At 39.1% G+C, this 25,621-nt stretch overlaps 1 protein-coding gene across 20 annotated transcripts in view; it reads right to left on the bottom strand.

Annotated features, from left to right (window-relative positions):
• Positions 1–25,621, bottom strand: part of TMEM232 (transmembrane protein 232) — a 254,981-nt gene that overhangs the window by 154,113 nt on the left and 75,247 nt on the right. For all 20 annotated transcript variants that reach the window (XM_044947231.1, XM_044947235.1, XM_044947230.1 and 17 more), the window contains 2 exons: positions 25,324–25,447; positions 23,803–24,055 (listed from right to left, as the gene is read on the bottom strand). In XM_044947231.1, the coding sequence (XP_044803166.1) occupies positions 23,803–24,055; positions 25,324–25,447 (377 nt within the window). The remainder of the gene's footprint in view (positions 1–23,802; positions 24,056–25,323; positions 25,448–25,621) is intronic.

Here is a 25,621-nt window from a genome sequence, read left to right as displayed (position 1 = left end):
TTCTTTGAGGCCACCATTAACCTGATATCAAAGTCAGACAAAGATACCACACACACACAAAAAAATTACCAGTAAATATCATAGATGAACATAAGACACAAAAATTCTCAACAAAATACAAGCCAACGGAATCCAAAATGAAAGTGAAAGGCACTCAGTCGTGTCCGACTCTTTGCAAACCCATGGACTGTAGCCCAATAGGCTCCTCTATACTTTGAATTCTCCAGGCAAGAACACTGGAGTGGGTAGCCTTTCCCTTCTCTAGGGGATCTTCCCAACCAAGGGATCAAACCCAGGTCTCCTGCACTGCAGACAGATTCTTTACCATCTGAGCCACAAGGGAAGAAATGAATCCAACAATTCATTAAAACATTAAAAGGATCACACATCATGCTCAAGCAGGATATATCCCAGGAATGCAAGGATTTTTTCAATATTCACAAATCAATCAATGTGATATACCACATCAACAGACTGAATAATAAAAACCATAGGATCATCTCAATAGACGCAGAAAAAGCTTCTGACAAAACTCAAACCCATTTATGATTTAAAACACACACACACACACACACACACAACTATCCAGAAAGTGGGCATAGAAGGAAACTACCTCAACATAATAAGGGCCATATATGACAAACCTACATCATAGTCAATGGGAAAAAGCTGAAAGCATTTCCTCTAAGATAAGGAACAAGACAAGGATGCCCCCTCTTTCCACATTAATTCAACATAGCTTTGGAAGTCCTAGTCATGGCAATCAGAGAAGAAAAAGAAATAAAAAGAATCTGACTTTTAATCCAAGAAGTCAAACTGTCACTGTTTGCAGATGACATGATACTACACATAGAAAATCCTAAACATGCTATCAGAAATCTGCTAGGGCTCATCCATGAACTTGGTAAAATTATAGGATAAAAAATTAATACACAGAAATTTATTACATTCCTATACTCTAACTATGAAAAATCAGGAAGAGAAATACAAGAAATAATCCCACTTAACACTGCATCAAAAAGAATAAAATACTTAGGAATAAACCTGTCTAAATAGGCAGAAGACTTGTACTTCAAAAACTGTAAGAGTTGATAAAAGAAATCAAAGGTGGCAGATACAAAGATATATCACATTCTTGGATTAGAAGAATCAATATTTCCAAATGACTATACCACCCAAGACAATCTACAGATTCAATACAATCCCTATCCAAATACCAATGGAATTTTTCATAGAACTGGAACAAAAAATTTTTAAATTTGTATGGAGACACAAAAGACCCCAAAGAGCCAAAGCAATCTTGAGAAAGAAAAATGGAGCTGGAAAATCAGGCTCCTTGACTTCACCCGGTACAACAAAGCTACAGTCATCAAAACAGCATGGTACTGGCACAAAAACAGAAATAATTAGATCAATTGAACAGGACACAAAGCTCAGAAATAAACCCATATACCTATGGTCAATCAATCTACAACAAAGGAGGCAAGACTATACGATGGAGAAAAGACAGTCTCTTCAATAAATGGTGCTGGGAAAACTGTCAGCTACATGTGAAAGAATAAAATTAAAACATTCTTTAATATCATACACAAAAATAAACACAAAATGGATTAAAGAGCTAAATGTAAGACTAGATATTATAAAACTCTTAGAGGAAAATATAGGCAGAACACTCTTGGACATAAATCACAGCAAGATCTTTTTTTGACTCATCTCCTACAGTAAAAGAAATAAAGCCCCCCCCCCAAAAAATGGCAATCAAACTCAAAAACTTTTGCACAAAGGAAACCATAAACATAATGAAAAGACAATCCACAGAATGGGAGAAAGTATTTGCAAATGATGCAAGCAACAAGGGATTAATCTCCAAAATATAGAAACAGCTCATATGACTTAACAACAACAAAAAACAACCTAATCCAAAAATGGGCAAAAGACCTATGTAGACACTTCTCCAAAGAGGACATACAGATGACCAAGAAGCACATAAAAACATACTCAGCACTGTTAATTATTAGAGAAATGCAAATCAAAACTACAAAGAGATATCACCTCACACCAGTCAGAATGGCCATTATTAAAAAAAGGTTACAAACAATAAATGCTGGAGAGGTTGTGGAGAAAAAGGAATCCTTCTACACTATTGATAGGAATATAAATTAGTACAGTCTCTATGGAGAACAGTATGGAAGTTCTTTAAAAAACTAAAATAGAATTACCATGCGATCTACTCCTGGGCATAAATCCAGAAAAAACTATAATTCAAAAAAAAAAAAATAATACATCCACCCCTATGTTCATAATAGCCAAGATATGGAAACAATCTAAAGACCCATCAACATTTGAATGTATAAAGAAGATGTGCTACACATATACAATGGAATATCACTCAGCCTTTAGAAGGAATGAAATAATGCCATTTTCAGCAATATGAATGGATCTAGAGTTTCCTAAGGGAAGTAATTCAGACAAAGACAAATATATGGTATCGCTTGTATGTGTAATCTAAAAAAAAATGATAAAGAGACACAGATGTATAGAACAGTCTTTTGGACTCTGTGGGAGAGAGAGAGGGTGGAATGATTTGGGAGAATGGCATTGAAACATGTATAATATGATATATGAAACAAATTGCCAGTCCAGGTTCGATGCATGATACAGGATGCTTGGGGCTGGTGCACTGGGATGACCCAGAGGGACGGTATGGGGAGGGAGGAGGGAGGGGGTTCAGGATGGGGAAGTGTACACCCGTGGCGGATTTGTTGATGTATGGCAAAACAAATACAATATTGTAAAGTAATTAGCCTCCAATTAAAATAAATAAATTAAAAAAAATAAAGATATATCAGTTGGGAAAAAAATAAATTAAAAAAATTATACAAACAAACTTATTTACAAAATAGAAACAGACTTAGAGAATGAACGTATTGTTACCAGAAGGAGAGGGACAGATTGGGAGGTTGGGACAGACACATACATACTGCTATGTTTAAAATCGATAGCCAATAAGGACCTACTATATAGCACAGGCTGAGTGCCGAAGAAGTGATGCTTTTGAACTGTGGTGTTGGAGAAGACTCTTGAGAGTCCCTTGGACTGCAAGGAGATCCAACCAGTCCATTCTAAAGGAGATCAGCCCTGGGATTTCTTTGGAAGGAATGATGCTAAAGCTGAAACTTCAGTACTTTGGCCACCTCATGGGAAGAGTTGACTCATTGGAAAAGACTCTGATGCTGGGAGGGATTGGGGGCAGGAGGAGAAGGGGACGACAGAGGATGAGATGGCTGGATGGCATCACTGACTCAATGGACGTGGGTCTGAGTGAACTCCGGGAGTTGGTGATGGACAGGGAGGCCTGGTGTGCTGTGATTCATGGGGTCGCAAAGAGTCAGACATGACTGCGACTGATCTGATCTGATCTGATATAGCACAGGGAACTCTACTTAATATACCATAATAATCTATATAGGAAAAGAACTTGAAAAAGAATAAATACATGTATAACTGAATCACTTTGTTGTACACCTTAAACTAACACATTTTTAATCAACTATACTCCAAAGTAAAATATATTTTTTAAAAGTATGTGACCTATAAGCACAGAGGCTAATATAACATATAACAACAGAAACTTAGAATATATTTGATTATGCAAGTCCTTCAGCACATCTTCCACAAGTCCCTCAAGCAACAAATGACAATCAGTTCAGTTCAGTGGCTCAGTTGTTTCCGACTCTTTGCAACCCCATGAACTGCAGCACACCAGGCCTCCCTGTCCATCACCAACTCCTGGAGTCCACCCAAACCCATGTCCATTGAGTCAGTGATACCATCCAACCATCTCATCTCTCAACAAAAGGCAATACCAGTTTATAAATAAACTAAATACTGGTGGTGGAGGTGGTTTAGTTGCTAAGTCGTGTCTGACTCTTGCGTCCCCATGGACTGTAGGCCCCCAGGCTCCTCTGTCTATGGGATTTCCCAGGCAAGAACACTGGAGTGGGTTGCCACCTCCTTCTGCAGGAGACCTTCCCAACCCAGGGATCAAACCCACATCTCCTGCATTGAAAGCAGATTCTTTACTGCTGAGCCACCAAGGAAGCCCAAATAAATTTAGATCAAAGAGTCATTACACATTTTAAGCAAGTATCCAACAAAATAAACCAAAAAGAACCAAAGTATTACTAATATGCCCTCTTTTGTTATAAGTATGATAAAAAACACAAAGCAAAAGTTAGCTTTTGCTTTTATTAGCATATGATAGTTAATTGAAATGTAATGACAAGTAGGATGCCAAAATGTTGACAAATATTTAAGGAACTGATTAGAACCTGTCTTCCTTAAATTTCATTATCTTTTCCCACAGTCAATTACAGAAATCTTTCATTAAGAATAACTGTCTTCTGGAGTCACAATTGGGAACCAAAGAAGAAAGTAGTTCACTTGTTTGTCAAGAACATTCATGATTCATATAATTAAAGAAATACCAGACTTCTCATTTTTGGATTCACTTTCAATTGCATTCAATTAAATGGACTATCTCAATGGAAGCAGTTAATCCTCATAGGGTTTTGTATCTGAAAGGCAACAACAAAAAAGGAAGGAAACAGAAAATACCTTTTTTTGAAAATAAAAAGAAATAATGACAATGTTTATGAGCATATTTCAAGCAAACATTCTTAAAATCCATAATCTTGAGGAAACTAAGATTCTGAGAAATAAATCAAGCTACCAAATGTCATCCAGAACTTGACAGCTGAGCTGAGAGTAACCCCAAATATCTGACACCAAGTCCAGACCAGTGAACTTTTATTCATCTGCAGCTGAACAATTGTGGTGCTGTTTTCCCTCATCTTCCAAATCTCTCACACTTTAGTCCACGTGGGGATCTTTTATCATTCTTCCCCATAAGCAGCTACTTGGGATGTCTTGAATAAAATAACTATGCACTCAAAACCTTTAAGAAATACCTGGACCTCATGCAGAATTAATGTGTAAGATTAAATCAGGGGTTTCTGTACCCATGAACATGCTGTCAGGCTACTCTTGAAGGATGGGAGAGCGGGCTGAAGACGACAGTGACTCGATTATTACTTCTGGACACGATTCAACAGTAGAAAAAAGTGGTCTGAAGCTCTGCAAGAGCTTAAGACAATTCTAACTGCCACAACCAAGGAAGTTATAAGTACCTAGTTTTTTTTTTAATTTTCATTAATGTATACACGTTTGCTTCCTAATTAAATTTGGATAGGGAGCCAAAATATATCTTATTTTTTTGTGTTCTGCTAAGATATATTAGTATATTTGATATACAAGTCTCAGCCCTCGGATATCTTTGGAAGGAATGATGCTAAGGCTGAAACTCCAGTACTTTGGCCACCTCGTGCGAAGAGTTGACTCATTGGAAAAGACTCTGATGCTGGGAGGGATTGGGGGCAGGAGGAGAAGGGGACGACAGAGGATGAGATGGCTGGATGGCATCACTGACTCGATGGACGTGAGTCTGGGTGAACTCTGGGAGTTGGTGATGGACAGGGAGGCCTGGCGTGCTGCGATTCATGGGGTAGCAAAGAGTCGGACACGACTGAGCAACTGAACTGAACTGAAGATATATTATTACAAAATTGATTTTTAAGATGGTACTTTGGAATATACTTTAGCACCACGAACACTTTTGAAAATATTGCATGATTTCTTGCTACTATGTTCAGCTCCAGATGGATCTTAAACCACTGGATCAAACTGGATACATCTTTGTATTTATGATTTAAAAACATGGGAGATGTTTCCTTGAGAGTCTCAGCACCTTTATTTGGATAGCTAACGATTTTTACATGGTCGAAGGTTTTTGTTTAAGAAGTCCAGCGCATGTTTTAGCCGTTGCAACCAAAAGAAACAGCAGCAACCATACTAGGCAATAAAGGGAATAATGCCGGGAGCCGGCATATTGCATATTGAGTGAGGATCTGTAATAGCTCAACTGGAATTCTATCACTGCCGGGAGCCAGCGTGAGACACTCCGCCCATGACAAAGGTCATGAGGAAGGAGGCTCGGCATACGCAAAGGCGGGATCGAGCCTCAGGAGTCCCCCTGGAAATTCTCGAGCATCTACCCCCCAAAACCAGAGTCTGCCTACTTTCTGCTTTGTGCTTTCACCTACACCTCTGACTTTACGGGGGGCTGTCTCCCACTACCTCTCTCTGGAAAAAGAGTTAGCTTACAGCTCCAGTTAATAATTCCTGGGTGTGACAGTGTTTAACCTACAAACTCCTTTGGAAATCCTCTAGCCTGCCTGAATAGGTTTTTCCGGCCACGTGTGATTGTTCAGAGCCTCCCAACTGTGAGAGGCAGGAGATGTTCTAAACTGCCTAAACACAGATTCCTTTGAGTAGTTAAAAGATTGATTAGAAAATGTATTGGTGAAGGGTTTTTCACTTGTTGGGCCAATGTTTGCTGCTAAGTCTCCATACTCCTTACCTACTGTGTCCTTGGCAGTGTATTGATTGATATAATGGGTGTATAGAAATGTAAAATGCAGCTTTGTTCAATGCTTTTTGGAAGGCTGGCGCCTGACTTTGGAATAATCACCTTTAGAGAAAGATAAGTTTCTTAAAATGTTAACAGGCCTCCGGGCCAGAAGATGATGTCTATCACCTGAACTTTTGCATATGATAAGTTTACAGGAAAAAAGCCTGGCTTGCTGCATGACTCTACCCCTTCCCCCATTATCCTCTATGCATAACTTAAGGTATAAAAACTACTTTGGAAAATAAAGTGCGGGCCTTGTTCACTGAAACTTGGTCTCCCCATGTCATTCTTCCCTTTAACTTCTGGCTGAGCGTCCATCTGGAGCGTGGATGTCCTCTGCGACCATTTATTTGCCTGGGCTTCTAAGACCCACTCGAGAAGGTGTCTAAGGTGGGGCACCTTCCGCTATTCGAGAGGGCGCCTGCGGCCTCCGTGGTCAGAGCTAACCTGGTGTCACGGGTTATATTGATTTTCCGCGTAAACCAAGCCACTCAGCTTCTTTTCTCCACTGAATTTTCCTACTGAGCTATCCTTATTTCAGCCGCTTTTCTCCACTGAATTTCCTCACTGAGCTATCCTTATTCTATTACTCTTTGTATATTTAATTAAAGTGTAATTAAGCAGTTATTCCCTGACCCTCGCCTAGCCGTCTCTCCTTCGAATACCCTGGATCAGCCGGGGCTGGTCCCCGGCAGAATAAGACAGTAGGAATCTTTTAGTTACAGGTACAGAACTAAATGAAGATACATTTGTAGAAATGAGAGCAAAACTTCCTGAGAAGAGCAATAACACTTTTTAATTTTCAAAAATTATGATAATGTTTTATTATGTTTGGGGATTTATGAAGATTCTCATGCAAATTTAGAGGATGAGGTCTCACTTCCACAATGAATTATTTTCTACAGTTCCTACAGAGTAAGCTTTGATTGCTATAAGCAGTGTTGACAAGGAAGAAAATGGTTAGCTTTCTCCATTTTTATCGGACACGGAGGCCTGGCGTGCTGCGATTCATGGGGTCGCAAAGAGTCGCACACGACTGAGCGACTGATCTGATCTGATCTGATCTTAAATTCGGAGAAGGCAATGGCACCCCACTCCAGTACTCTTGCCCGGAAAATCCCATGGGCGGAGGAGCCTGGTGGGCTGCAGTCCACGGGGTTGCTAAGAGTTGGACACGACTGAGCGACTTCACTTTCACTCTTCACTTTCATGCATTGGAGAAGGAAATGGCAACCCACTCCAGTGTTCTTGCCTGGAGAATCCCAGGGACGGGGGAGCCTGGTGGGCTGTCGTCTATGGGATCGCACAGAGTCGGACACAACTGAAGCGACTTAGCAGCAGCAGCAGCATCTTAAATTACAAAATATAATGCATATCTGAAGTTTGCAAAATGGAAATACATGTAGAAGTACAAGTCTCAGAATACTGGATTGCAGGGACCCTTCGTCTTGTACCTCAGACCTGAAATTTCTTCTTCTCCCACGTTCCAGACAGAAGCCACCCTCTGCCCTGCAGCGGCTCTGCCGGAGGCAGCAGACGGAGGAGGCGGGGCGCCCCCGCGCTTCTCGCGGCTCCCCGGGCGGATCTGGGCCTCCGGTCCGGGAACACGTTCTCTTGTCGTGTTCATCCCCACCTTGAAGCACTAACGTGAGAGAGAAAACGGAAAACATCCCGCTGCACCCGAGAGCTCTGGTTTAACACCGGATGTGCAGACATTTCCTCTGAGAACATTTGTAGCTTTAGGAGACTGTTTGAAGTTCCAAACTACGGATTTACATAATAATCACAAGGGAAGGCAGCCAGAGAAGGGAAAGAAATGCAAGCTCAGCTTTAGTCTTGGTTCAGTTGTGGCCATCTAACAGGTTCTGAAACCACTGAAAACTGAAGATGGCAACAGCGATGACAAATGATATTTCTTTTTATTATTATCTCTGTCTCATATGGGCTTCCTGATGGCTTAGTGGTAGAGAATCGGCCTGCAATGCAGGAGACCTGGGTTCAATCCCCGGGTTGAGAAGAACCCTTGGAAAAGGGAACGTCCGCCAACTCTACCTGGAGAATTCTCATGGACAGAAGAGCCTGGTGGGCTGTACGAGCATCATATATATTTGTATATTATATTATATTAGCATTATAGATTATATATATTACATAAATATTATATGTTTTATGTAGTTGTCTTCCTACCATGACTTTCATGATTTATGACTTCTGTGTTGTTTACCAAATGCTTTCCTGCTTGAAAGTTACAAAACTACTACACTGTGTTTTCTTCCAGTTATTTTAAAGGTTTTAATTCATGTGGAAATTACTTTTTGAACTTATTATGTGAGATTATGGTATGCAGTACTTAAACTTTAAAGAAGCCAAGTGTGTAATTATTTATCAAAACATAATTTGTTGATAGTTCATTCTTAACCCACCTTACCACATGTTACCTACTCATTGTATTTATACAAACACACACACACAAATGTATAACAAGTTTTTTTTTTTTTACATCAAAAACATTCTTGATGTGAATCAGACATGGGGAGCCAAAAGCCAGAGATGTTTAGCAATGATTTCATTTAAATCAGAGCGACACAAAGCAGTCCAGACCTTCACATCCTATTAGCAGATTTAACAAAAATAGTAAGAATTTAAACCACATAAGTGGAGGTAGAATTTGTGTTACTCCTCATAAACTTTTATATTTAGATTTATCACTACTATTGCCCAAGGCTCAGAAGCATCGGGATCAAGTCTAACATTCCCCAAAGAACACAGTAATTGAGCTTCTGAGTGATATTTTTTTTTTTCCAAAAACCAACCAAGAAAATATGAACTTGGAGCAAATGAGAAAGCAAAACAATTTCACTGGTAAAGTTATCACAAAAAGAGAAATTGAAAATATAGTATTAGACAAATATAACTGAAGTTGTTCAGTATTCCAAAAAAGGACAACTCATGAGTTTTCAATAATAAGGACAGAAGTTATCAACTAATTTAGGGGATCAACATAAAGAAAGGAGTTTCATATTTGTTAAGAATATATGTACAACATATTTAGGTCAAAACAAAAATAGCACAAAATATACAAGTAAATGTAAAAGCAGTATGTTTTACAAGGTTTTTACTAATGTGAACAAACTAATTTTCAACTTTCATAAATACCAAATAAAGGCAAAGCCATCTGATGTTGGATATGTAACCAAACAAGACAGTAAACTCAAAATAGTAGCTACTACGACCATCCACATCGCTAACACTATGACTATTAAAACTTGCAGATGATAAAATAGTGCGTTGTGTTGGCATGCTGTGCTGACTGACAGACTTGCCATCTTTTCTACTTCCTGGGAAAGTCATTAGATAGTTGCCTGCCTACCTACATGCTATACCCGGCAACCCTTCCTTAAAAACAGAAACCTGTTTTGTACCCAGATCTTGGGAATGAATTCTCCTGAGCCATTATAAATGTCTCTCTCCCTACTGGACATTCACTTTCCCAACCTTCCTTGTAGCTAGTGGTGACAAGGGTACCAGGCCTGACGGTTTCACACACGGGCTAGTCTTTGACATCCTTCTGGAAATCTTCCATTTTATAATAAGGTAGACGAACTCTAGAAGAGAGTCAGCATCATTCCATTTCTTTCCTTCTGCTTTGCATTTCTGTGGGTCTGTGATGTCTACAGCCCAAATGCACCTTTTAACAATGTGGTAACAAGCATAGGAATGAAAATCCAACATCCTGAGCTATCAGAATACAAAGATGTCAAGAGACAGAATCTTGATGACACCTTTGAGCAATAAAAGCCTCCCTTTTCTTAATTAAGATAATAAATCCATAAAAATTTTACTTTTTTTTTTTTTGCAGCACCATATGGGATCTTAAGACCCCTGACCAGGGACCAAAGCTGTGTGCCCTGCAGTGGAAGAGCAAAGTCTTAAACACTAGAAATTCCTTGGGAATATCTAATACTTTGCATCTTGATAAGTGATATCTGTTTACCCCAGTCTAATGCAAACATTGAATGAATGAGAAAGGAATAAAATTGCAGTTGTACAAGTACTGCCCACGTATTGGACTATTAAAGAAACCTGTCTTCAAAACAGAAATGGTTGAGAAGAGTATTATTACCCACCAAACTAACCAGCAAATTTCTACCCTAGATGTGTCAATCAATAAGGCATTTAAAGGAGGGATGAGTGAGACAAATAAATGCTTACTCCAATTTTTAAAGTGAGAGTATAACAGAAGAGACCTACAATACTACTAAAATTAGTGTGTGTTAAATGTCACCGAGGGGACGAAAACAGTTGTTGTTGTTGTTGTTTTTTAAACAGAATTGTTCTTAAATGGAATTGGAGATGTCCTCAATAGTAACAGGCCTCTTCATGGCTCACAGCCTTGTCATGGTGAAAAGGCTTTCAGTGAAGCTATGAACCATGTCGTCCAGGGCTACCCAAGACGGACGGGTCAGAGTGAAGAGCGCTGACAAACCGCGGTCCGTCCACTGGAGGAGGGAATGGCAGCCCACTCCAGTACCCGTGCCTGGAGAGCCCCTGGACAGTATGAAAAGGCAGAAAGATATGACACCGGAAGACGAGCCCCCCATTTTGGAAGGTGTCCAGCATGCTACTAGGGAAGAGCAGAGAGCGATTATCAGCATAACTCCAGAAACAGCAAAGTGGCTGGGCCACAGGGGAAACAAGGCTTGGTTATGAACGTGTCTGGTGGTGAAAGCAAAGTCTGATGCTGCAAAGACCAATGCAGCATAGGAACCTGGAATGTTAGATCCATGAGTCAAAGTAAACTGGATGTGGTCAAGCAGAAGATGGCAAGAGTGAACACCAACATCTTAGGAATCGGTGAACTAAAATGGACAGGAATGGGCAAATTCGATTAAGATGACCATTACATCCACTACTGTGGGCGAGATTCCCTTAGAAGAAATGGAGTAGCCCTCATAGTCAACAAAAGAGTCTGAAAGAAAGTACTTGGGTACAATCTCATAAAAGACAGAATGATCTCCCTTGATTTCTAAGGCAAACCATTCAATATCACAGTAACCCAAGTCTCTGCCCCACCCACTGATGCTGAAGAAGCTGAGGTTGACCGGTTATATGAAGACCTATTAATACAACACCTTCTAGAACTAACATCAAAAAGGGTGTCCTTTTCATCATAGGGGATTGGAATGCAAAAAAAAAAAAAAAAAAGAGAGAGAGAGAACCAGAAAAACAAGCAAGTTTGGCCTTGGAGTACAAAATGAAACAGGGCAAAGGCTAAGAGTTTTGTCAAGAAAACATGCTAGTTATAGCCAACACCCTTTTCCAACAGCCCAAATGAGAACTCTACACATAGACATCACCAGATGGTCAATACCAAAATCAGACAGATTATGTTCTTTGCAGCCAAAGAGCTAGAAGCTCTATAGAGTATGCAAAAACAAGCCTGGAGCCGACAGTGGCTCAGATCATGAACTCCTTATTGCAAAATTCAGGCTTAGAAATGGAGAATGTAGGGGAAACCACTAGGCCATTCAGGTATGATGTAAATTAAACCGCTTATGATTATACAGTGGAAGCAACTTCAAGACATTAGATCTGGTAGAGAGAGTGCCCGAAGAACTATGGACAGAACTTTGTAACATTGTATAGGAGGTGGTGATCAAAACCATCCCAAAGAAAATGAGATGCAAGGAGGCAAAGTGGTTGGCTGAGGAGGCCTTACAAATAGCTGAGAAAAGGAGAAAGGGAAAGATATACTCAACTGAATGCAGAGTTTCAGAGAACAGCAAGGAGAGATAAAAAGGCCTTCTTAAGTGAACAATGCAAAGAAATAGAGGAAAACAATAGGCTGGGAAAGACTAGAGATCTCTTCAAGAAAATTGGAGATATCAAGGGAACATTTCATGCAAGGACAGGCATGATAAAGGACAGAAATGGTAAGGACCTAACAGAAGCAGAAGAGATTAAGAAAAGGTGGCAAGAATACACAGAAGAACTGTACAAAAAAGGTCTTAATGGCAGATAACCACAATGGTGTGGTCACTCACCTAGAGCTGGACATTCTGGAGTGTGAAGTCATGTGGGCCTTAGGAAGCTTTATTACAAAAAAAGCTAGTGGAAGTGATATAATTGCAGCTGAGCTATTTCAAATCCTAAAAGACTAAAGTGCTGCTAAAGTGTTGCACCAAATTTACATCACCAAATTTGGAAAACATAGGACTGGAAAAAGTCAGCTTTCATTTCAACCCCAAAGAAGGGCAATGCCAAACAATGATCCAACTACGATACAGTTCAGTTCAGTTCAGTCGCTCTGTCATGTCCGACTCTTTGCGACCCCATGAATTGAAGTACTCCAGGCCTCCCTGTCCAACACCAACTCCTGGAGTTCACTCAAACTCACGTCCATCGAGTCAGTGATGCCATCTAACCATGTCATCCTCTGTCGTCCCCTTCTCCTCCTTCCCCCAATCCCTCCCAGCATCAGGGTCTTTTCCAATGAGTCAACCCTTCGCATGAGGTGGCCAAAGTACTGGAGTTTCAGCTTTAGCAACTACCATACAAATATCCTCATTTCACATGCCACCAAGGATAGGCTCAAGACCCTTCAAGCTATGCTTCAGCAGTATGTGAACCAAGAACTTCCAGCTGTACAAGCTGGATTTAGGAAAGGGCAGAAGAACCAGAGATCAAATTACCAATATTTGTTGGATCATCGAGAAAGCAAGGGAATTCCGGAAAAACATCCCCTTCTGCCTCATTGACTACATGAAAGTCTTTGAAGATCACAACAGACTATAGCAAATTCTTAAAGAGATGGGAAAATTCTTATCTGTCTCCTGAGAAACCTGTATGCGAGAAAGCTCAGGAACCAAGAGCAGAATGGGACATGGAACAACGGACTGGTTCCGTGTCGGGGAAGGAGCACCCCACAGCTGCACACTGTCACCCTGCTTATTTAACTTACGTGCAGAGCACATCATGTGAAATGCCGAGCTGGGTGAATCTCAAGCTGGAATCAAGATTGCTGGGAGAAATATCAACAATTTCAGCTGTGCAGATGATACCACTCTTGTGGCAGAAAGTGGAGAGGAACTAAAGAGCGTCTTGATGAGAGTGAGAGAGGAGAGTGACAAAGAGTCAAAGAGCTATGATCATGGCACCTGAACAGGCTCCAGAGCTAGAGAAGCCACGTGCCACCATGAACAGCCCTGTGTGCCACGACTAATACCCAGAGCAGCCAAATATACGCAAAGACAGTCAAGACTGAATTCAGAGTCAAAGGGAACCCCTGATTTGGTAATATATCTCTTCACTGAATAACTGAGCAAAGAATTGCAAACAAAAGAAAAGAAAAATCTCCAGAAACAAATCTCAGGGAGACAGCACTATATGATTTACCTGACAAAGAACTGAAAATAACTTTCATAAAGATGTATCACCATGAACAAAGGACTTCAACCAATATACAAATGGTCAATAGGTAAACAAAAAAAAGAAATGCTCAATGTTAAGAGTCATCAGGGAAATGCAAATTAAAACCACAATGAGATACTACCTCACACCTGTCAGGATGCCCATTATCCACAAAAAGCAAATACAACATGTGTTCACTCAAATGGGAAAAAAAAAATTATTGCTGGTGGGAATGCAACATGGTAACTGTTCAGTTCAGTTCAGTTGCTCAGTTCTGTCTGACTCTTCACGACCACAGTTCAAAAGCATCAATTCTTTGGTGCTCAGCTTTCTTTATATCAAACACTCACATCCATATATGACCACTGGAAAAACCATAGCCTTGACTAGATGGACCTTTGTTGGCAAAGTAATGTCTCTGCTTTTTAATATGCTGTCTAGGTTGGTCATTGCTTTTCTTCCAAGGAGCAAGCATCTTTTAATTTCATGGCTGCAGTCACCATCTGCAGTGATTTGCCATGAAGTGATGGGATCAGATGTCATGATCTTAGTTTTCTGAATGTTGAATTTTAAGCCAGCTTTTTTACTCTCCTCTTTCACTTTCATCAAGAGGCTCTTTAGTTCTTCTTTGCTTTCTGCCATAAGGGTGGTGTCATCTGCATGTCTGAGGTTATTGATATTTCTCCCAGCAATCTTGATTCCAGCTTGTGCTTCATCCAGCCCAGCATTTCTCATGATGTACTCTGCATATGTTAAATAAGCAGGGTGACAATATACACCCTTGACATACTCCTTCCCTATTTGGAACCAGTCTGTTGTTCCATGTCCAGTTCTAACTGTTGCTTCTTCACCTGCATACAGATTACTCAAGAGGCAGGTCAGGTGGTCTGGTATTCCCATCTCTTGAAGAATTTTATACAATTTCTTGTGATCCACACAGTCAAAGGCTTGGCATAGTCAATAAAGCAGAAGTGGATGTTTTTCTGCAACTCCCTCGCCCTTTCAATGAGCCAACAGATGTTGGCAATTTGATCTCTGGTTCCTCTGCCTTTTCTAAATCCGGCTTGAACATCTGGAATTTCTTGGTTCATGTACTGTTGAAGCCTGGCTTGGATAATTTTGAGTATTACTTTACTAGCATGTGAGATGAGTGCAATTGTATGGTAGTTTGAACATTCTTTGGCATTGCCTTTCTTTGGGATTGGAATGAAAACTGACCTTTTTCAGTCCTGTGGCCACCGCTGAGTTTTCCAAATTTGCTGGCATATTGAGTGCAGCACTTTCTCAGCATCATCTTGTAGGATTTGAAATAGCTCAACTAGAATTCCATCACCTCCACTAGCTTTGTTTGTAGTGATGCTTCCTAAGGCCCACTTGACTCCACATTCCAGGATGTCTGGCTCTACAAGAGTGACCACACCATTATGGTTATCTGGGTCATTAAGACCTTTTTTGTACAGTTCTTCTGTGTATTCTTGCCACCTCTTCTTAATATCTTCTGCTTCTGTTAGGTCCATACAATTTCTTTCCTTTATTGTGGCCATCTTTTCATGAAATATCCCCTTGCTATCTCTAATTTTCTTGAAGAAACATGGTAACAAGTGCTATGTAAGAATTTGAATGTTCCTCAAAAAGATAAAAATAGAATTACCATGTGATCCAGCAATCCCACTTCTGGCTATATATCCAAAGGAAAGGATACACAGTTCTTACATTTAGTACAGAGATTTTCGCTCTTATCTTTAGTACAGCGCTGCTCACAATAACCGAGAAATGGGAACAACTTTAATGTCCATCAGGAGACGAGTGGACAAGGAAACTGTGGTACATTTCTGCAGTGGAATACTATCCAGCTTTACAAATGAAGGAAGTTTTGCCATATGTAACAACAAATATGAATCTTGGGGACATTATGTGAAAGAAAATAGGTCAGTCACAGAAAGACAAAATACTGCATGATTTCATTTATAGGAGGCATATAAAATAGTCATATTCATAAAATCAAAGAGTGAAATTGTGGTTTCCAGGAGACAAGGGGAAGAAGACATGAGGAGTTACTAATCAAGAGACTTAAAGTTTCAGTCAAGCAAAGTAAATAAGCTCTAGATAACTGGTTTACCACACTGTACCTATAGCCAACAATAACACACTGTATATGTAAAATGCTAAGAAGGTAGGTATCACGTTAAGTGCTTTTCCCACAATAAAATAGAATTAAAAATACAAATAGATAAATTTGTCTAACTGCTTTACATATATATTAATATAACCAGTACTATAATTATAATTTTATATTTGTCTGAATTTGATGGCTAACCTGTACTTGGGTTATTAAAGGAGTTAAATACTTTTCATGTATAAAAACACAACCGTATTACTGAGTATTTTTGTGGATAACCTTCACCAAGGTAAGAGGTATATTGAAGATTTAATAGAGTATCATTAAAAGTTTCAATTGGTTCTAAGATTCCAATTAACTTTCATTCACTTTTTAAAAAGGAAATATTACTCTGTGCTAATGTTTTTTCCCTAAGTTAAAATGAATCAAAGTGAAGCATACACGGTTATTTTACAACTGTGACCTGTACTTCATTCACTATCATCACTTTAGAACCAGCTTAAGAAAATCGTTCTCAACAAAAGAACGAAAGGCAGAAATGTCATATTCACTTTTTTTCTGTTCTGAGACAACATTGAATGGAAAAATACTTGGGACCTACCTGTCTTCACCTCATACTTTAAACTAGGATAAATTACTACAAATTCAGACAAAATTAACAACAGTACCACCTTCCAGCAAATGTATGTTAATTATAAACCATATTTAAAATATGCTTTTCATTCATTACAAAAAGTTAACATAGGAACTTGGCAGTAAGCAAAGACATATGATTTGATGAGAGAGTGGAGATGGAGAAAGAGAACTAAAGCAATTATCTTCAAATATCTGAAGGACTTGCATGTGAGAAATGGAACAGACAATTTTTGGTTGCCTCTGGGAAGCAAAATCTAAGCAAAAGTTTGGAAAACATGGAAAGGTAGATTTCACTGTAATATAAGGAAGAATCTTTCGCAGGGTTCAAAAGTGGAGTGACCTGTTTGAGGAGACAGGACTTCACACCTCAGCTGAGTTCTGAGCGGAAGACGGCCAAGCGCTGTTGCGAACAGTCTAGACGTGCACTAGACGAGGCCTGCGTGACCGAGGAGGCGCCTGCTGCTCTGCGCTGTCTTGATTCTGTCGCTCATTGTCTGTTATTTCTATGAGACACACTAAACCCGGGTCTGCTGCCCGCTTCTCACCAGACAGATCATCTTCAAGTTTTCCTTTCATAGAACAGATTTCAGATAATCAAGGCTTGTTAAAAAGGTATTCTTTTATTAGTCTAAAAACCAAAGTAGGAACATAGAAGATGGCATATATAGTGTATACGCTAACACTATATTCAAACAGTGTGTAACACAGAGCTGGGCTTCCCTCATTGTAATGTTTTATATAAAGCATAAGCTATAAGGACTAGCTGGCTGGATGTAACAAGTAGGAAAAGCATTTTCCCCTGATGAGGACATTTTACCACCTTGTCATAGACCAACAGACTGGTTCCAAATAGGAAAAGGAGTACGTCAAGGCTGTATATTGTCACCCGGCTTATTTAACTTCTATGCAAAGTACATCATGAGAAATGCTGGGCTGGAAGAAGCATAAGCTGGAATCAAGATTGCCAGGAGAAATAACAATAACCTCAGATATTCAGATGACACCACCCTTATGGCAGAAAGTGAAGAGGAACTAAAGAGCCTCTTGATGAAAGTGAAAGAGGAGAGTGAAAAAGTTGGCTTAGAACTCAACATTCAGAAAACTAAGACCATGACAAATAGATGGGGAAACAGAAACAGTGGCTGACTTTATTCTGCGGGGCTCCAAAATCACTGCAGATGGTGACCACAGTCATGAAATTAAAAGACACTCCTTGGAAGGAAAGTTATGACCAACCTAGACAGCATATTAAAAAGTAAAGACATTACTTTATCAACAAAGGTCCACCTAGTCAAGGCTATGGTTTTTCCAGTAGTCATTTATGAATGTGAGAGTTGGACCATAAATAAAGCTGAGTGCCAAAGAATTGATGCTTTTGAACTGTGGTGTTGGAGAAGACTCTTGAGAGTCCTTTGGACTGCAAGGAGATCCAACCAATCCATCCTAAAGGAGATCAGTCCTGGGTGCTTACTGGAAGGACTGATGTTGAAGCTGAAACTCCAATACTTTGGCTACCTAGTGTGAAGAGCTGACTCATTAGAAAAGACCCTGATGCTGGGAAAGATTGAGGGCAGGAGGAGAAGGGGACGACAGAGGATGAGATGGTTGGATGGCATCACCAACTCAATGGACATGAGTATGAGTAAACTCTGGGAATTGGTGATGGACAGGGAAGCCTGGCGTGCTGCAGTCCATGGGGTTGCAAAGAGTTGGACATGACTGAGCGACTGAACTGAACTGAACTTACAGCAAAATACATAGGCTATGTTTTCTCAAAATATAGTGTCAGAAGTGGTTTAATAATACAGATTATTCCTGGATTCTACTGTTAGGATTTTCAATCTAAATTTCAGAAACAAGGTCCAGGAGTTTATCTTGGCCATAAGGACTCACACAACAGAAAGTCTGAAAATGCTTCTGTAAGCATTGCTGTAGGACAAGGACTGTCAGACAGAAGTTCTCAGTCGTCTTTTTCATATTCTTCAACATGCAAATGGATTGGTTTTCTTTTTTTCCACTTCACTCCAAAGGTCACATAGCATAGCTAGCAGAGCACAATGAGGCCGTTATCCGTGCAGGTCCTGAAGACAGAGTGCCTAGGTTAAGGCTCACCTGTGCCGTTTACTCACTAAATTTCCTTGGAAAAATGAACACGCAGTGCCTCAGTTCTCTTATCTATCGAAAGGGGATACTACGAATATCTACAATCCAGTCTCATTATAATGATTAACATGTTAGGTGATGCATGCTACGTGCCCAGAACAATGTCTGACACATAGTAAGAGCTTTGTAAATATCCATTATGATTATCACTCTGCTACCCATCAGGACAAAGTGTTTTTCAAAGTCATAATTTCAATAGGCAAAAATTCTGTGTGTTTAAATAAATTAACATTTTTCAACTTCCTTCATAGTTTTCCAGTTCAAAACTGTCTTTTCTAGGTAGATGCTGCAAAACCTTTGTTCCAGTAATGACCTTCAAACTCGCCAATAGCTGAACATCACAGGGAAGTGCATTAGTCTGCTTGGGCGGCCATAACCAAGTGCCGTAGACTGGAGATCCTAAACAATAGAAGTTTATTCTCTCATGGCGTTGAAGGTGAGATGTCTGAGATCCAGGTGCCGGCTGACTGTATACGGTGAGGGCTTTCTTCCTGGCTTTGGGACGGCTTGCTTTCTCACTGTGTCCGACCCAGCGGAGAGTGAGCTCTCCAGTGTCTTTCTTATAAGGACGCTGGTTCTGTCGCATCAGGGCCACAGCAGCATGACCTTATTTAGTTACCCCCTTGTAGGCCCTATCTCTAAATACACTCACATTGTGGGTTATGATTTCAGCATATGAATTTTGAGGCTTGAGGGGCACAGTTCAGTCCATAGCAGAAGGTGTAGAGGATGGTCCTCCATGAAGGGAATCCTACAAGTCAGGCACTTGGAGTTTCAACCAGATGTTAAATTCAGAGGTGGTATTTACAACCATACATAGAAATTTCTATTCAACCCAAATCGTGAAAGCTCAGCACTTCTGTCACTGGCCAGATACCTCAGTCTAGAATTAATAGATATCTGACTCTATGATAAGTGTGTCTCACATAAAACCCTAGAATAAACAAGGCACATGGTAAGTAGCCATCCATTCCTCTAAATGTTTCAGGTTCTGCACCTGCGCCAGGTAAGATCGACAGGAAGTTAACTTAATGGAAGTTATTAGTTTCCTATAACATTGTCCTCACCAAACCATGATTTGAAGAGTCTCTTTATATTAAGGGCTTTACACAAAAATGGCCCATAAGAATACTGCCTGATTCATTCATAAGAGGGCCATTGGTAATATTCCTAAATGTTTTCCAGTGTCATTTGTATATTTTAAGTAAATAAAATAGAATTCCCAGATAGAAAGTGTACAAAGGAGTAAGCATTAGGAAAAAAAACCTTCCTCACTGACTTCCCAACATCATTAACTACACCAGCAACTGAAAAACCTATTAATATCCATTGGACCTTTACTATCCATGAGTTACTATGCCAAGTATGTATATGTTTCCATAGTTTTTTTTCTTACAAAAAGTCTCATGATAAGAATAGTATTTTTATCTTAATTATGGAGCCAATAAATCCAATCAAAAGATTAGATAATTTGACCTAGAATTTTGAGATACAAGTGACAGAATTGAAATACAAATCTGCATGAGTCCAGAATTGATTTCTTTCACTAGAATTTTGAGATACAAGTGACAGGATTAAAATACAAATCTGTATGACTCCAGAATTGATTTTTTCACTCTAAACAAAAAATATACTTACTTGAAGGGAAAATTATGAGAAAAATCAAGTTATTTTCAATTAAATAAAGAAGCAATCCTTGTTCTCTGTGTTACTTTCCAAAAAGACAGTCCTATCCTCTCCAGCAATCATGCTGACAAGGTCTGCACAGATGACATTCCTTCTGGAGGCATCTATTTTAAGTGATCTGATAGAGGTGGTGATCGTTATCGACGATCATGCAACCAGGACAACCCAGACAGAATCATTTTCCCTCTGTGGGAAAATCAATCAGCGATGCTACAAAGAATCAAGTTATAATGAAATACATCAACAACAACAGTAAGCCCTACCCCCAGTGATATATTTGACTATGCACACGAGCAGTCACGTGAAGCAATGACTCTCCACGGTGCTGACCGACACAGGAAGCCCAAACATTCACGAGTGCAAGGAAGAGGCCTAACCTATGTCCAGTAGAGGTGCATTCTCTGGTTCCTATAGAAACGAAGAAAATCGCAGGATTTTCTGACACTCTTGAGACATCTGTAGCAGAACAATCATCATCAACATACCTTAAACACTCCCCACAAGAAATCACAAAGATGCTTTAAGTATTGATGATTTCAAAATACTCAGAATCGTTAAGGAGGCAAACACCACTAGTATTATTTATGGCTTGTACAACTTTGATGCCAAAGAAAATGTATTGACTTTTGACTGCAGAGGAAGCAACTTTGGTATGTTGCTCCTCTTTACTGCTGATAGAATCTTTAAAGGTATTCCACAGCTCGAAACATCTGTTTTCCCATTTGGGTTGAGAAAATATTGATAAAATGCTGTTTAATTATTTCAATGCTAAGTTCAAGTATACGCATAAGAAAAACATCAACGAAAGCAGAAGAGTCACCCATGGCCCCAGGGCACCTCCTTCAGACCTTGGTCTGTTAGACACTGCCTTCTCTCTCTATTTTATCGCCATTTAAGAATAAATGCTGACTCCATGTGATCTGTAGAGAAGGCTCTTTGATCCATAACACTACGGATGGACAGACCCACACTGCACATTTTTCCAACAATGAAATTTAGAAATTCCTACAGGAGATATTCAGGATGCAATTAAAACATACACCTTCAGAGACTATCCAGCACAGTGCAAGTACGCAGGCAGCGATGTCACCTAAGGACACAGGTCCGAATCTGCTGTTTCTGGGATGTACTTTTCCACTGGGTTGAGTTCATACCAACCAGAAACAAGCGTGGTTATTCAGATTTATAAAGAAGAGAAAGCAATGACCAAGGATGACTAGACCTCTGCAAGTCCAAGCTCACGGATCGTTCTCTATAAGCACTGCTTAGAAGAAAAAAAGCACAAATAACTGCCAAAAAAAATCTCAATAGGTCTGCTCTCGGTAGAGAAACGATTATAGGGGACATGACCAATATTTGAGCTAGGAAGATTTGGGGTGTATTGCTCAGGGGGATGAGGAATATGAAGCTGTAAATAATAAATGGAAAAGCAAAATCTCCTCCAAGAAGTCACCCATATTCTATTCCTATGCTATCAAAGTCATTGGGAGTTGATAAGAAGCTTCAAAGAAAGATCAACAATGAACAAATAAATGCACTGAAATCATCAATTTGGTGAAAAAAAAATAAATCAGATTGCTAAAAAAGAAGAAAACTTCTAGGATCCACAGAAACATGCAACCCTATCATTGTGAGGTTTTACCAGAGCTCAGGGGTCATGGTCAGAGGGAGGCCAAGAAGCTTCCAGGAGTACAGATCCTACACATGGAAGGCTGTCTCCTGGACCCATCACTGAACAGAGCAGTGAAGGAACAGAAAGAACTAATTCTACACAGCTGGGAAAAAGCTGAAGGCCCCAAAGTTTTACATGAGTCTCTGCAGGGGCAAGTTAAAAATCATTTGTTGAGCTGCTGCTATACAGGAAGACTTATGACCATCCTAAATATTTCAAAAAATGTGAACAGTGAGAGAAGTGAATACCTGTTCACTCGATCAATACCATAAACAAGGGAGAAGTATAATTTATCTGTTAACTAAAAATCTGTTTAAAATTGGCACTAGTAAAAAATAAGCATCATCTTCTTAAAAGGTGGGCAAAAGTCAAATAAATTACACTTCAAAGTAAGTTTGAATCTACTGTTTAAACCAGAACTATATTGAAAGTACTTTTTTTTATTTAATTTTTAAACTTTACAATATTATATTGGTTTTGCTAAATATCGAAATGAATCCGCCACAGGTATACATGTGTTCCTTAAAACAGCAAGCAAATTCTTGAGAAGGAAACTATCTGTGACTAAGGTCTTACTGTTTAAAATTATATTCACATATGTTCAAAATCAATGAATTTGCCTCCTTATCTTGCAATTATCTTTGAAATTCAGTGATTTATTTAATTACATAATAAACTCACTATCATTATTGCCCACCTGCTGCTGCTGCTGCTGCTGCTGCTAAGTCGCTTCAGTCGTGTCCGGCTCTGTGTGACCCCATAGACGGCAGCCCACCAGGCTCCCCGTCCCTGGGATTCTCCAGGCAGGAACACCGGAGTGGGGTGCCATCGCCTTCTCCAATTTCCCACCTACTATGTGCTAAATACCATGGTAAATACTGGGTCAATATGAATATAATTCAGACACGATTCTCCAATCTCGATTATCTGAAACTTAGTGGAAGTGAGAGACATATACCTAAGAGACTATCATAACATGTAGACTGTAGACCACATGATATTCTTAAAGAAGAGTTCTAGCTAACCGGAAAGGACACTTTTGAATTATATTGTCCCTGACATGCCCTTTAAAAACAGAAGTATCTTATTCTAATAATATGCATAGGAAATAGTAGAAAAATAAACTGTCTTGAGACACAAATCAGGTACATTTTAAGCATAAAATGCGAGATGTGAAGAACGTACTATAATATCTGAGTGATTAAAGAGAAACGTTCTGGGGTCCGGGAAGAACAAGAGAAACAGCAAATGCAAATGGAGAAGACGGATGAGAAGGCCTAACGGAACAAGAGTAAAACAAACTTCACACACATTTTACAAGTTTTCCTAAGGTCATCTCCTGTTTCCAAGGAATATAACTTGAATCATAAATCAACAGACTCTAGGGTATCTTTCATCTGTTTTAAAATTATTGATCAAAAGTTTCCATCTTATAAAATAGACGTCCTAAATTTGTAGAAAGTTCTAGTGAATTTGAAATTACCTTCCCACTTCAAAATGTTAACTTTTTGTACATAAAAAAGCTTATTATTATATATAGAGAGATATCTTAAAAATATTTCTCAAGTTGAAAAACAATTTACTTACAACAATCTGATGTTTCTGAAGAGAAATATTCCAAAAGACCTGAAATACTTGTTTCCCTCAATTCTGGCTCTTCTTGTGATTTGTCCACAAGTAAAATATCTTTCTGTGAACTTTTACAGTCACAGAAACCAATTAAAGCAGTCTTTCTCAAAACAGAATTGGTCGCATATAAGCAGATTTCTGCAAGAATTTTTATGTATATGGAGACTACATTCTGGGCCCAGGAAAAATCATCTACCTCGCAGCTTTTATCCTAAAATGAGAAAATAGCTATTAGAGAATCAAAGTATGTTCTGTCATAATGAGAACTACATACCATACTTATAAGAAATATCTTCAGTTTTTATTGAGTTGTTAAAAGACCATAATCAACTAATATTTCTAAAATGTGCTCATTAAAAGCAAGTGTTCCATGGGTAGATTGCATGAGACAAGGTTCAAAAAATAAAAAATTACTAAAAAGTATATAAAGTACAACATTTCAATTTTGTTAGTAATCAATGGATTGTCAATTAATCCAATGAGATACTATTCTCCATTTCATATTGTAAAAGAATCTGTTTTGTATATAGCTCAATTTGTATATACACTTTTATATATTTTTTCATAGGAAAGCAAGAAAGTTATATCTTCTGGAGAGGAATTTGAGCAGCTGTTGTAAGAGTATTAAAAGAAAGTATAGAGTCTATCATTTGGTAACAAATCTATTCTAAAGAAATATTCATAAATGCAGGTAAAGATTTTTTTTGTATGAGAATATCAGTTCAATATTTGTAAATAACTGTGAATTTTTGGTGATGGACAGGAAAGCCTGGCATGCTGCAGTCCATGGGGTCGCAAAGAGTTGGACACGACTAAGCGACTGAACTGAACTGTGAATAATGCAATTAACTGAATTAGAAATAAGCTCAAAGTTCAACAACAGAGAAACAGTTACCTCATCCTCACTAAAATGTATTAATAAATCTTAATAATATGTAATGACCAATTTTTATAAATAGGAAACTAAACCATGACTATCTGATCCCATGTTTGCTAATAAAATTTAAAGTTCCTCCTGTGTGCATGCATGTGTGCATGTGAGTATAATATACTATCTCTGTGTCTCTATCTATATATTTATACTGGGATGTATAGTAAACATGCTTTAATTTCACATTTAACTAAAATTATTCTTACAAAGTCAGGCTCATTATAGGTGCTTCCCTGGTGGCTCAGACAGTAAAAAATCTGCCTGCAATGCAGGAGACCTGCGTCTGATCCCAGGTTGGAAAGATCCCTGGAGAAAGGAATGGCTACCCACTCCAGTGTTCTTGCCTGGAGAATCCTATGGACAGAGGAGCCTGGCGGGCCACAGTCTATGGGCCCCAAAGGGTCAAACATGGCTGAGGAACTAACATTTTCACTTTCTTTCATGATCATTATAAGTCCTAATATAATGTACAATTAAAATAGGGTCAGAAGTAAAATTTGTTTCAATTTAGGTCTTTTTGTGCACCTTCATTAACAATATACTCTTACCTGATTTTGAACAGACATAATGCTTAACAGAAAATCTCTCATTAGGTCCATGAACGCTTTCAAACAAGCTATGTTTAATCTGGCAGCCTCCCCAAGGACCAACAAAGCCAAGGCTAAATCCAACCTGGAAATTTTATGAACAAAACAACAAAGACTTTAGTTTAAAATAATACGAAATAATCCTTTAACGCAAAAGGTAATAGGCCAGGAGAAATGACTGCTGTGGACGACTAGATACATTTATTTTCAATAAAGACTACTGCTCTTTGCCATCGGTAGATGCTTACAGAAAAGGGCC

This window comes from Bubalus bubalis, chromosome 9 (assembly GCF_019923935.1).
Source record: "Bubalus bubalis isolate 160015118507 breed Murrah chromosome 9, NDDB_SH_1, whole genome shotgun sequence".
Classification (NCBI taxonomy): Eukaryota; Metazoa; Chordata; class Mammalia; order Artiodactyla; family Bovidae; genus Bubalus; species Bubalus bubalis.
This window is presented reverse-complemented; position numbering and strand designations above follow the sequence as displayed.